Here is a 13,085-nt window from a genome sequence, read left to right on the forward strand (position 1 = left end):
AAGAGGGATGGTAAAGTGAAGCCAGAGGGAATGAGGGATGGTGATGGAGAGGGATGGTAAAGTGAAGCCAGAGGGAATGGGAGATGGTGATGGAGAGGGATGGTGAAGTGAAGCCAGAGGGAATAAGAGATGGTGATGGAGAGGGATTGTAAAGTGAAGCCAGAGGGAATGGGAGATGGTGATGGAGAGGGATGGTGAAGTGAAGCCAGAGGGAATTAGAGATGGTGATGGAGAGGGATTGTAAAGTGAAGCCAGAGGGAAAGAGAGATGGTGATGGAGAGGGATGGTGAAGTGAAGCAAGAGGGAATGAGAGATGGTGATGGAGAGGGATTGTAAAGTGAAGCCAGAGGGAAAGAGAGATGGTGATGGAGAGGGATGGGGAAGTGAAGCCAGAGGGAAAGAGAGATGGTGATGGAGAGGGATGGTGAAGTGAAGCCAGAGGGAATGAGAGATGGTGATGGAGAGGGATTGTAAAGTGAAGCCAGAGGGAAAGAGAGATGGTGATGGAGAGGGATGGTGAAGTGAAGCCAGAGGGAATGAGAGACGGTGATGGAGAGGGATGGTGAAGTGAAGCCAGAGGGAATGAGAGATGGTGATGGAGAGGGATTGTAAAGTGAAGCCAGCAGGAATGAGAGACAGTGATGGAGAGGGATGGTGAAATGAAGCCAGCGGGAATGCGAGATGGTGATGGAGAGGGATGGTGAAGTGAAGCCAGAGGGAATGAGAGATGGTGATGGAGAGGGATGTTGAAGTGAAGCCAGAGGGAATGAGGGACGGTGATGGAGAGGGATGGTGAAGTAAAGCCAGCAGGAATGAGGGACAGTGATGGAGAGGGATGGTGAAGTGAAGCAAGAGGGAATGAGAGATGGTGATGGAGAGGGATGGTGAAGTAAAGACAGCGGGAATGTGAGATGGTGATGGAGAGGGATGTTGAAGTGAAGCCAGAGGGAATGAGGGACGGTGATGGAGAGGGATGGTGAAGTAAAGCCAGTAGGAATGAGGGACAGTGATGGAGAGGGATGGTGAAGTGAAGCAAGAGGGAATGAGAGATGGTGATGGAGAGGGATGGTGAAGTAAAGCCAGCGGGAATGTGAGATGGTGATGGAGAGGGATGGTGAAATGAAGCCAGCGGGAATGCGAGATGGTGATGGAGAGGGATGGTGAAGTGAAGCCAGAGGGAATGAGAGATGGTGATGACGTGGGATGGTGAAGTGAAGCCAGAGGGAATGAGACATGGTGATGGAGAGGGATGGTGAAGTGAAGCCAGAGGGAATGAGGGACGGTGATGGAGAGGGGTGGTGAATTGAAGCCAGAGGGAATGAGACATGGTGATGGAGAGGGATGGTGAAGTGAAGCCAGAGGGAATGAGAGATGGTGATGGAGAGAGATGGTGAAGTGAAGGCAGAGGGAATGAGGGACGGTGATGGAGAGGGATGGTGAAGTAAAGCCAGCAGGAATGAGAGACAGTGATGGAGAGGGATGGTGAAGTGAAGCCAGAGGGAATGAGGGACGGTGATGGAGAGGGATGGTGAAGTGAAGCGAGAGGGAATGAGGGACGGTGATGGAGAGGGATGGTGAAGTGAAGCCAGAGGGAATGAGGGATGGTGATGGAGAGGGATGGTGAAGTGAAGCCAGAGGGAATGAGAGACGGTGATGGAGAGGGATGGTGAAGTGAAGCCAGAGGGAATGAGAGACGGTGATGGAGAGGGATGGTGGAGTGAAGCCAGAGGGAATGAGAGATGGTGATGGAGAGGGATGGTGAAGTGAAGGCAGAGGGAATGAGGGACGGTGATGGAGAGGGATGGTGAAGTAAAGCCAGCAGGAATGAGAGACAGTGATGGAGAGGGATGGTGAAGTGAAGCCAGAGGGAATGAGGGACGGTGATGGAGAGGGATGGTGAAGTGAAGCCAGAGGGAATGAGAGACGGTGATGGAGAGGGATGGTGAAGTGAAGCCAGAGGGAATGAGAGACGGTGATGGAGAGGGATGGTGGAGTGAAGCCAGAGGGAATGAGAGATGGTGATGGAGAGGGATGGTGAAGTGAAGGCAGAGGGAATGAGGGACGGTGATGGAGAGGGATGGTGAAGTGAAGCCAGAGGGAATGAGAGATGGTGATGACGTGGGATGGTGAAGTGAAGCCAGAGGGAATGAGAGATGGTGATGGAGAGGGATTGTAAAGTGAAGCCAGAGGGACTGAGAGATGGTGATGGAGAGTGATGGTGAAGTAAAGCCAGCGGGAATGTGAGATGGTGATGGAGAGGGATGGTGAAGTGAAGCCAGAGGGAATGAGACATGGTGATGGAGAGGGATGGTGAAGTGAAGCCAGAGGGAATGAGGGACGGTGATGGAGAGGGATGGTGAAGTGAAGCCAGAGGGAATGAGAGACGGTGATGGAGAGGGATGGTGGAGTGAAGCCAGAGGGAATGAGAGATGGTGATGGAGAGGGATTGTAAAGTGAAGCCAGAGGGACTGAGAGATGGTGATGGAGAATGATGGTGAAGTAAAGCCAGTGGGAATGTGAGATGGTGATGGAGAGGGATGGTGAAGTGAAGCCAGAGGGAATGAGAGATGGTGATGGAGAGTGATGGTGAAGTAAAGCCAGCGGGAATGTGAGATGGTGATGGAGAGGGATTGTAAAGTGAAGCCAGAGGGACTGAGAGATGGTGATGGAGAGGGATGGTGAAGTAAAGCCAGCGGGAATGTGAGATGGTGATGGAGAGGGATGGTGAAGTGAAGCCAGAGGAAATGAGAGATGGTGATGGAGAGGGATGTTGAAGTGAAGCCAGAGGGAATTAGAGATGGTGATGGAGAGGGATGGTGAAGTGAAGCCAGAGGGAATGAGAGATGGTGATGGAGAGGCATTGTAAAGTGAAGCCAGAGGGAATGAGAGATGGTGATGGAGAGGGATGGTGAAGTAAAGCCAGCGGGAATGAGAGACGGTGATGGAGAGGGATGGTGAAGTGATGCCAGAGGGAATGAGAGATGGCGATGGGGAGGGATTGTAAAGTGAAGCCAGAGGGAAAGAGAGATGGTGATGGTGTGGGATGGTGAAGTGAAGCCAGAGGGAATGAGAAATGGTGATGGGTAGGGATGGTAAAGTGAAGGCAGAGGGAATGAGAGATGGTGATGGAGAGGGATGGTGAAGTGAAGCCAGAGGGAAAGAGAGTTGGTGATGGTGTGGGATGGTGAAGTGAGGCCAGAGGGAATGAGAGATAGTGATGGGGAGGGATGGTAAAGTGAAGGCAGAGGGAATGAGAGATGTGATGGAGAGGGATGGTGAAGTGAGGCCAGAGGGAAAGTGAGATGGTGATGGTGTGGGATGGTGAAGTGAAGCCAGAGGGAATGAGAGATGGTGATGGTGCGGGATGGTGAGGTGAAGCAAGAGGGAATGAGAGATTGTGATGGAGAGGGATGGTGAAGTGAAGCCAGAGGGAATTAGAGATGGTGATGGAGACGGATGGTGAAGTGAAGCAAGAAGGAATGAGAGATGGTGATGGAGAGGGATGGTGAAGTGAAGCCAGAGGGAATGAGAGATGGTGATGGAGATTAAAGCTAGCGGGAATGAGAGATGGTGATGGAGAGGGATGGTGAAGTGAAGCCAGAGGGAATGAGAGATGGTGATGGAGAGGGATGGTGAAGTGAAGCAAGAGGGAATGAGAGATGGTGATGGAGAGGGATGGTGAAGTGAAGCCAGAGGGAATTAGAGATGGTGATGGAGAGGGATGGTGAAGTGAAGCCAGAGGGAATTTAAGATGGTGATGGAGCGGGATGGTAAAGTGAAGCCAGAGGGAATGAGAGATGGTGATGAAGAGGGATGGTAAAGTGAAGCCAGAGGGAATGAGGGATGGTGATGGAGAGGGATGGTAAAGTGAAGCCAGAGGGAATGGGAGATGGTGATGGAGAGGGATGGTGAAGTGAAGCCAGAGGGAATAAGAGATGGTGATGGAGAGGGATTGTAAAGTGAAGCCAGAGGGAATGGGAGATGGTGATGGAGAGGGATGGTGAAGTGAAGCCAGAGGGAATTAGAGATGGTGATGGAGAGGGATTGTAAAGTGAAGCCAGAGGGAATGGGAGATGGTGACGGAGAGGGATGGTGAAGTGAAGCCAGAGGGAATGAGGGACGGTGATGGAGAGGGATGGTGAAGTAAAGCCAGCAGGAATGAGAGACAGTGATGGAGAGGGATGGTGAAGTGAAGCCAGAGGGAATGAGGGACGGTGATGGAGAGGGATGGTGAAGTGAAGCCAGAGGGAATTAGAGATGGTGATGGAGAGGGATTGTAAAGTGAAGCCAGAGGGAATGGGAGATGGTGACGGAGAGGGATGGTGAAGTGAAGCCAGAGGGAATGAGGGACGGTGATGGAGAGGGATGGTGAAGTAAAGCGAGAGGGAATGAGGGACGGTGATGGAGAGGGATGGTGAAGTGAAGCCAGAGGGAATGAGGGACGGTGATGGAGAGGGATGGTGAAGTGAAGCCAGAGGGAATGAGAGACGGTGATGGAGAGGGATGGTGAAGTGAAGCCAGAGGGAATGAGAGACGGTGATGGAGAGGGATGGTGGAGTGAAGCCAGAGGGAATGAGAGATGGTGATGGAGAGGGATGGTGAAGTGAAGGCAGGGGGAATGAGGGACGGTGATGGAGAGGGATGGTGAAGTAAAGCCAGCAGGAATGAGAGACAGTGATGGAGCGGGATGGTGAAGTGAAGCCAGAGGGAATGAGGGACGGTGATGGAGAGGGATGGTGAAGTGAAGCCAGAGGGAATGAGGGACGGTGATGGAGAGGGATGGTGAAGTGAAGCCAGAGGGAATGAGAGACGGTGATGGAGAGGGATGGTGAAGTGAAGCCAGAGGGAATGAGAGACGGTGATGGAGAGGGATGGTGGAGTGAAGCCAGAGGGAATGAGAGATGGTGATGGAGAGGGATGGTGAAGTGAAGGCAGAGGGAATGAGGGACGGTGATGGAGAGGGATGGTGAAGTGAAGCCAGAGGGAATGAGAGATGGTGATGACGTGGGATGGTGAAGTGAAGCCAGAGGGAATGAGAGATGGTGATGGAGAGGGATTGTAAAGTGAAGCCAGAGGGAATGAGACATGGTGATGGAGAGGGATGGTGAAGTGAAGCCAGAGGGAATGAGGGACGGTGATGGAGAGGGATGGTGAAGTGAAGCCAGAGGGAATGAGAGACGGTGATGGAGAGGGATGGTGGAGTGAAGCCAGAGGGAATGAGAGATGGTGATGGAGAGGGATTGTAAAGTGAAGCCAGAGGGACTGAGAGATGGTGATGGAGAGTGATGGTGAAGTAAAGCCAGTGGGAATGTGAGATGGTGATGGAGAGGGATGGTGAAGTGAAGCCAGAGGGAATGAGAGATGGTGATGGAGAGTGATGGTGAAGTAAAGCCAGCGGGAATGTGAGATGGTGATGGAGAGGGATGGTGAAGTGAAGCCAGAGGGAATGAGAGACAGTGATGGAGAGGGATGGTGAAGTGAAGCCAGAGGGAATGAGAGATGGTGATGGAGAGGGATTGTAAAGTGAAGCCAGAGGGACTGAGAGATGGTGATGGAGAGGGATGGTGAAGTAAAGCCAGCGGGAATGTGAGATGGTGATGGAGAGGGATGGTGAAGTGAAGCCAGAGGAAATGAGAGATGGTGATGGAGAGGGATGTTGAAGTGAAGCCAGAGGGAATTAGAGATGGTGATGGAGAGGGATGGTGAAGTGAAGCCAGAGGGAATGAGAGATGGTGATGGAGAGGGATTGTAAAGTGAAGCCAGAGGGAATGAGAGATGGTGATGGAGAGGGATGGTGAAGTAAAGCCAGCGGGAATGAGAGACGGTGATGGAGAGGGATGGTGAAGTGATGCCAGAGGGAATGAGAGATGGCGATGGGGAAGGATTGTAAAGTGAAGCCAGAGGGAAAGAGAGATGGTGATGGTGTGGGATGGTGAAGTGAAGCCAGAGGGAATGAGAGATGGTGATGGGTAGGGATGGTAAAGTGAAGGCAGAGGGAATGAGAGATGGTGATGGAGAGGGATGGTGAAGTGAAGCCAGAGGGAAAGAGAGATGGTGATGGTGTGGGATGGTGAAGTGAGGCCAGACGGAATGAGAGATAGTGATGGGGAGGGGTGGTAAAGTGAAGGCAGAGGGAATGAGAGATGTGATGGAGAGGGATGGTGAAGTGAAGCCAGAGGGAAAGAGAGATGGTGATGGTGTGGGATGGTGAAGTGAAGCCAGAGGGAATGAGAGATGGTGATGGTGCGGGATGGTGAGGTGAAGCAAGAGGGAATGAGAGATTGTGATGGAGAGGGATGGTGAAGTGAAGCCAGAGGGAATTAGAGATGGTGATGGAGACGGATGGTGAAGTGAAGCAAGAAGGAATGAGAGATGGTGATGGAGAGGGATGGTGAAGTGAAGCCAGAGGGAATGAGAGATGGTGATGGAGATTAAAGCTAGCGGGAATGAGAGATGGTGATGGAGAGGGATGGTGAAGTGAAGCCAGAGGGAATGAGAGATGGTGATGGAGAGGGATGGTGAAGTGAAGCAAGAGGGAATGAGAGATGGTGATGGAGAGGGATGGTGAAGTGAAGCCAGAGGGAATTAGAGATGGTGATGGAGAGGGATGGTGAAGTGAAGCCAGAGGGAATGTAAGATGGTGATGGAGAGGGATGGTAAAGTGAAGCCAGAGGGAATGAGAGATGGTGATGAAGAGGGATGGTAAAGTGAAGCCAGAGGGAATGAGGGATGGTGATGGAGAGGGATGGTAAAGTGAAGCCAGAGGGAATGGGAGATGGTGATGGAGAGGGATGGTGAAGTGAAGCCAGAGGGAATAAGAGATGGTGATGGAGAGGGATTGTAAAGTGAAGCCAGAGGGAATGGGAGATGGTGATGGAGAGGGATGGTGAAGTGAAGCCAGAGGGAATTAGAGATGGTGATTGAGAGGGATTGTAAAGTGAAGCCAGAGGGAATGGGAGATGGTGACGGAGAGGGATGGTGAAGTGAAGCCAGAGGGAATTAGAGATGGTGATGGAGAGGGATTGTAAAGTGAAGCCAGAGGGAATGGGAGATGGTGATGGAGAGGGATGGTGAAGTGAAGCCAGAGGGAATTAGAGATGGTGATGGAGAGGGATTGTAAAGTGAAGCCAGAGGGAATGAGAGATGTGATGAGAGGGAAGGTGAAGTGAAGCCAGAGGGAAAGAGAGATGGTGGTGGGGAGGGATGGTAAAGTGAAGGCAGAGGGAATGAGAGATGGTGATGGAGAGGGATGGTGAAGTGAAGCCAGAGGGAATGAGAGATGGTGATGGATAGTAAAGTGAAACCAGAGGGAATGAGAGATGGTGATGGAGAGGGACGGTGAAGTGAAGCCAAAGGGAATGAGAGATGGTGATGGAGAGGGATGGTGACGTGAAGCCAGAGGGAATGAGAGATGGTGATGGAGAGGGATGGTGAAGTAAAGCCAGCAGGAATGACAGATGCTGATGGAGAGGGATGGTGAAGTGAAGCAAGAGGGAATGAGAGATGGAGAGGGATGGTGAAGTGAAGCAAGAGGGAATGAGAGATGGTGATGGAGAGGGATGGTAAAGTAAAGCCAGAGGGAATGGGAGATGGTGATGGAGAGGGATGGTGAAGTAAAGCCAGCAGGAATGACAGATGGTGATGGAGAGGGATGGTGAAGTGAAGCAAGAGGGAATGAGAGATGGTGATGGAGAGGGATGGTGAATTGAAGCCAGAGGGAATGTGAGATGTGATGAACAGGGATGGTAAAGTGAAGCCAGAGGGAATGAGAGATGGTGATGGAGAGGGATGGTGAAGTGAAGCCAGAGGGAATGAGAGATGCTGATGGAGAGGGATGGTGAAGTGAAGCCAGAGGGAATAAGAGAAGGTGATGGAGAGTAAAGCCAGTGGGAATGAGAGATGTTGATGGAGAGGGATGGTGAAGTGAAGCCAGAGGGAAAGAGAGATGTTGATGGAGAGGGATTGTAAAGTGAAGCCAGAGGGAATGAGAGATGGTGATGGAGAGGGATGATAAAGTGAAGGCAGGGGAATGAGAGATGTTGATGGAGAGGGATTGTAAAGTGAAGCCAGAGGGAAAGAGAGATGGTGATGGCGTGGCATGGTGAAGTACAGCTAGAGGGAATGAGCGATGGTGATGGAGAAGGATGACAAAAGGGATAGGTGGGGAGGGACACAGAAAAGGATAGGCATGGCGCAGGAGAGTAAGAATGTGTTGAATCAGATGGACAATATGGGTTGGGGAAGGAAAGGCGTGATGAAAGGGATGGGAGGGTGTCGTCAGGGGTGGTGAAGGAGATGTATCGTTGGGGACGGTGAGGCAGAGGGTTGGTAAGAGTGAAAGCAATAAGGGGAGGGTATGAGGGATGGTGAAGGAGCGGTATGGTGGAGGGGATGGGGTTAGTGTAGATGAAGGAACATGATGGAGAAGGACAGGGGCTGTTAAGGAGTGGGAAAAAGGGATGGGAAGGAGATTTAGAGGGAGAAGTTTTGACAGGGAGGAGAAGAGCAGTTGGTGAAGTAAAGGGATAGTGAGTGAGCGGGAGATCGAAGGAGGGGTGAATGGGAGATAGGGAAATGAAAATGGAAGGTAAAAGAGAGGATAGCAAAGGAGGGAGAAAGGGTTGGTGAGGGAGAGTGATGATGAAGAGGGGGTGCAAAGGTGACCCCTTAGGTTATCCCTGTGACCATTTCCTTCTGTTTCGATCATCTCTAGGGCACACGGCAAAATGACCCCTCATCCTGGACAATGTCTCGCGATAGAACTGTTAACATTGGGAGCTGCGAAGCATGCTCATGCGTAGATGGGAGGTAAACAGAATAGAGTGCCAACAATCCTAAGCTCTTACCATCATAGACGCCCTTTGGGTTGGCTTCTGAAACAAACAGAAAAGAGAAACAGCCATCAGCTACGCGCAAGAGAGAGAGGGCAGAGTGCAGGGAAGGCATTGCATGGCCCCAGCGCATCCAGTGAACGAGGCCAGAGAGTGAATGGCCAGTGAGAGAGGGAGGTGGAGTGAGGAATGGTTGAGGGAGTGCCTCAAATGCTGCACAGAGGATTTGCCCCATGATAGGTAGGAACCTAGAGGTGAGTGGCAACACAACAGCGGTATTTTAAGGTTCTGGGGGTGCTTATGGGCTGTTTAGAAGGATACTATGAGAAATGTCCCGAGAGAACATGCAGCCAACAGATAAAGTATGTGGACAGCCCAAACGCTGCTCTCCATAGCAAGTATGGCAAAATGCGGACTTATTCTATTTAGCATTCAAGGTCAGCCTTACGGCATACCTACATGTGCTGTCCAAAGCGAATCCGCCCAAAGGACCCCCCTTACTACATATTGTATTTGTACTATAGACCTTTAAAGGATTTTCATTGGAGAGGTACCAAAATCTAGGCATCCTGAGAATGCACATGGAGGAGTGGATATGGGGGCAGTGATGGATGGGGCTGGGGTGTAGGAGGAGATGGACCGACCTTGAAATGAGGGTACAAGGCTCTGGACTGAGTTGAATTGTCAGAAGTGAGACTTCTGTATGCGTCTGTGGCAGGCCTCACAATGTGCGCTCGCCATTGGCTAGTGACAATGGTCTCTTGGCGAGTAGGAAATGGTGTGATGTGTGCATTTGGAGAATTAAAGGGACATGCACGTTTGTATGCCTGGCTGTCAGCTTACAACCTGACACCCCCTCTGCCCCCTAGCCTGCGTAAAGTGTGAGCATGGTGTCTACAGAGAGCGGTGGATCTGGGAAGGGTGGCATGGGCGTGGTGGCAAGGATTTCAGGGGTAACTGACAAGGTGAAGGAGGACAATGTTGCAGTAGGCCAGCGTGATGGGGACTAGTGTGTTGTCCGGGGTAAGGTATTTAAGGACCCTGACGGAAGAGAGGCAGGTGTGTGCCTGTGAGGGGCGGGAGACGGCTAGATGATGTGGGCTTCCAGGTAGAAGACCAAGAGGAAAATAACGAGTCAGTATGGCGGAGACAGAGCTCCCCTCTCTCTTCCTCAGAAGTCCTTCTGAATTCCCTGTCCCATCGCATCTTACCTTTGCACTTCCTTTTCTTGCACGTATAGTGGAAGATCAAGCTGCCAACGAAGGCCATGAATCCCAACAAGATACCGGTAATCCATTTCCAGCAGGAACACGTCTGTAGGACTGACCCTGGAGAGAAGAAAGTCACTCACTTCACTGTGCAAGGTAGGCTGCAGTTCAGGTCTCTTGGTTTATGGCCAACATAGCTAATAGCTGCTCCCTCACACAGCTGCTCAACCCGCTACTTTCTCCTGCCATTAGGCCAGACAAAAGTTCCCATTGACAGAGATCTATATACTGCGTAGTATCAAATAACGTGTACAATTAGGGGTTACAGTAGCTTAGGAGGGTCAGACCTCCAGGATGGTTCCCTGGGTGCTAATACTCTGTATGGAGAATGTACTTACCTATAACAAATATTCCCCAGCATGCTTGCATATTGTGCCCCTTATTGACAAGATCAAGAACTTCCTTTTATGAATAAGAAAGGAAATAATCAGTGACATCAGGAGCTCCTAATGTCAATCGGAATCCCACAGCCCACCTGCCTAGTCCATCGCGCTTTGCATAATATCATCCTTCTCACCTTTGGAAAAGTTGGGGGGATATCGCACAAATCCATGAAAGTCACCCAGCTGCAGAACCAGTGTTTCATGTAAGGTAGTTATTTATTTGTTTATTTTTTTTTGCATGTGGTGCCACTTTTACACCACTCTGGAGCCAAAACAATGATACAAGGAAGGAGAGAAGGGTTGTCGGAAAGACACAAATGTGGTTGTCATGGCATCCACTGATACGGGTGGTGTGTATTGGCTAAAGTACCATTTAGTATGTGTTGTGTTTTCGAGGATATGTTTTCCTGAACCTGTACCAATGAGGAGTTAGGATGCGGGAATGCTCTCGTTTCTTGCTGCTCGCCACGCTTTCTTCTGCCCTCATTTCTCAGCACAAGTACAAGAGAACACAAGAGCATTGCAGAGCAGGCCTGGCGCCCCTGACTGCTCTGCAGACTGCAGGGGGGCATCTGGCCAAGCGCAGGGCACGTTCCTTCACAAGGAAAGAGGGCCATACCCCTCTAAACCTGTGTCGCCCCCCCCCCTGCGCCCCTGTGGACAGATTGGTAGCGAAAGAGCTGCACGTCTGTAACATATGGCATCTGAGGAGCTCATTTAGAGTGTGGTACCCTTACCACATGCAATGGTACCAAGAAGGGTCAGCGTGATTTAAAGTGATGCAGACTCTTCAGTCATTCCCAGTGGCCTACATGGGGATAGGTAATTACCAAATGCATTAATTGTTTTGTGCAGGTGAATAAGGCTTTTTTTTGGTTTCTTTTTCAAACTCTCAGTGTGGTGGTGCAATAAAGTATCAGTAATTCCAAGTGAGGCCCTACGTGTCAGTCTCTCAACCTCAGTCCTTTAGTCTTCTTCTTTTTGTCTCAATTTGTAAGTCTCAGTCTTTTGGTCACAATGGGCCTCATTGCGAGTGTGCCGGTGCAGTAATAACATGGTGGTATTATCGCATACCAGCACATTACCGCACCGGCACACTAAAAGTTTGCCGGTCGGTGTTGGATTTGTCTCCAGCTCCAGCCTGGACGAAAATCCACCACCCTACCGGCAAAAAACTGCTGGTATTGCCGGCCCGGTAATACCGGTGCCAGTAATACTGGCAAATACCTCCATTTAATGGGGATTTACTGGTGTTTCCACCACTTGGAATCTGCCGGTAATTCCAGCAGGTGGAAATGGTATTACAGTTTGCCGGTATCCCGCTGGGATGCCGGCAAATTTGTAATGAGACCCAATATCTTGACACCGGGCCTCATTACAAGTTTTGCGGAGCGGGAAAAGTGCTGGTAAAAGTGCCTGTAATTCCATGAATGGCACTTTTATTGCACCGCAAAACTACAAGTTTGCCAGTGGGGGTCACTGATTTACCTCCAGCCAAGAGCTGGGAGTAAATCAAGCCCCCACTGGCAGAAAACTGCCAGTATTACCAGTGTCGGTATTGCCGGCACTCCCCCCCCGTGGAGTCCTATGGCACTCATTGGAAAGGGCATGTACTGCCCTTTCCGCCACCTGTAATATCCTCGGATATCATGTGGCGGAACAACCGGTAGATCAGTTTACTGGTATCCAGGCGGAATTAGCGGTGGGATACCGGCAATTTATGAGGCCCACTATCTCAACCACAGACTCTGAGCCACAGTGTCTCAGCCACGGTCTCTCAGTCACAGGCTCTTAATCATAGTAACAAACTCTCAGTCGCATAGTCCAAGACCCAGCCACAACCTCTTCATCAAAGTCTCTCAGTCACAGTCACGGCTACAGTGTTATAATCTCAGTCTCTCAGACAGTCTGAGTAACAGTCCCTCAGTCACGTTATTTCCCTTTCTTAGTCACAGCCGATCAGACATAGTATTTCAGTCAGTCTTCCAGTCAGTCTTCCAGTCGCTGTCTCAGTGTCTCAACCTCCCAGTCACAGCCATACTTGATTATTCGCACTCTTAGTCACTGTCTTGCTGTCTTAGTTAGTCTCTCAGTCGCAGTTTCACTCTCTCAAACACAGTTCCCCAATGTCAGACACAGTCGCTTAGTATCAGTCACAGTCTCACAGCTAGTCTCCACCACATTTACAAAGCCTCAGTCCTAATCTCTTGCTTCAATTACAGTTCCTCCGTCTCAGTCCCAGTCAGAGTGTATGCGTATGTGTTTCTCGCCCTCTCCCTCTCCCCCAACCTTTGTATATGTCCCCTGCTGTCTCTCTCTTGGTCTCTTTCCTTTTTGCTTGCTGTAATGAATCTAGGGTACTCGTCCCTTCTCCCCAGGGGGGAGCCACCTCATTTGAGGTTAGGGAGGTGAGCCCGCTCAGCAAGACACTTCCAAGTGGTCTAGGCAAGCCGGACCTCAATGGGAGTGACTCCTCTCTTGGTGATAAGATCTCCCTGTCGGGAATGCATTGTCTGCCTACATGAGAATTGGAAAGACTGTTATTACTTCTATTTCTTCAATCTCTTTGGTTTCAGGTAATGATGGATCTTGCCTTAACGCCA

General features: G+C 50.6%; 1 protein-coding gene across 1 annotated transcript in view; it reads right to left on the reverse strand.

Moving 5' to 3' along the window:
- Nucleotides 1-13,085, reverse strand: part of LOC138521749 (butyrophilin subfamily 1 member A1-like) — a 403,727-nt gene that overhangs the window by 180,940 nt on the left and 209,702 nt on the right. Inside the window, exons 7-8 of the mRNA XM_069634802.1 lie at nucleotides 10,043-10,159; nucleotides 8,847-8,873 (exon numbers count right to left, since the gene is read on the reverse strand). Coding sequence (XP_069490903.1) covers nucleotides 8,847-8,873; nucleotides 10,043-10,159 — 144 coding nt within the window. The remainder of the gene's footprint in view (nucleotides 1-8,846; nucleotides 8,874-10,042; nucleotides 10,160-13,085) is intronic.

This window comes from Ambystoma mexicanum, chromosome 13, assembly GCF_040938575.1.
Source record: "Ambystoma mexicanum isolate Mex_15411 chromosome 13, UKY_AmexF1_1, whole genome shotgun sequence".
Lineage (NCBI taxonomy): Eukaryota > Metazoa > Chordata > Amphibia > Caudata > Ambystomatidae > Ambystoma > Ambystoma mexicanum.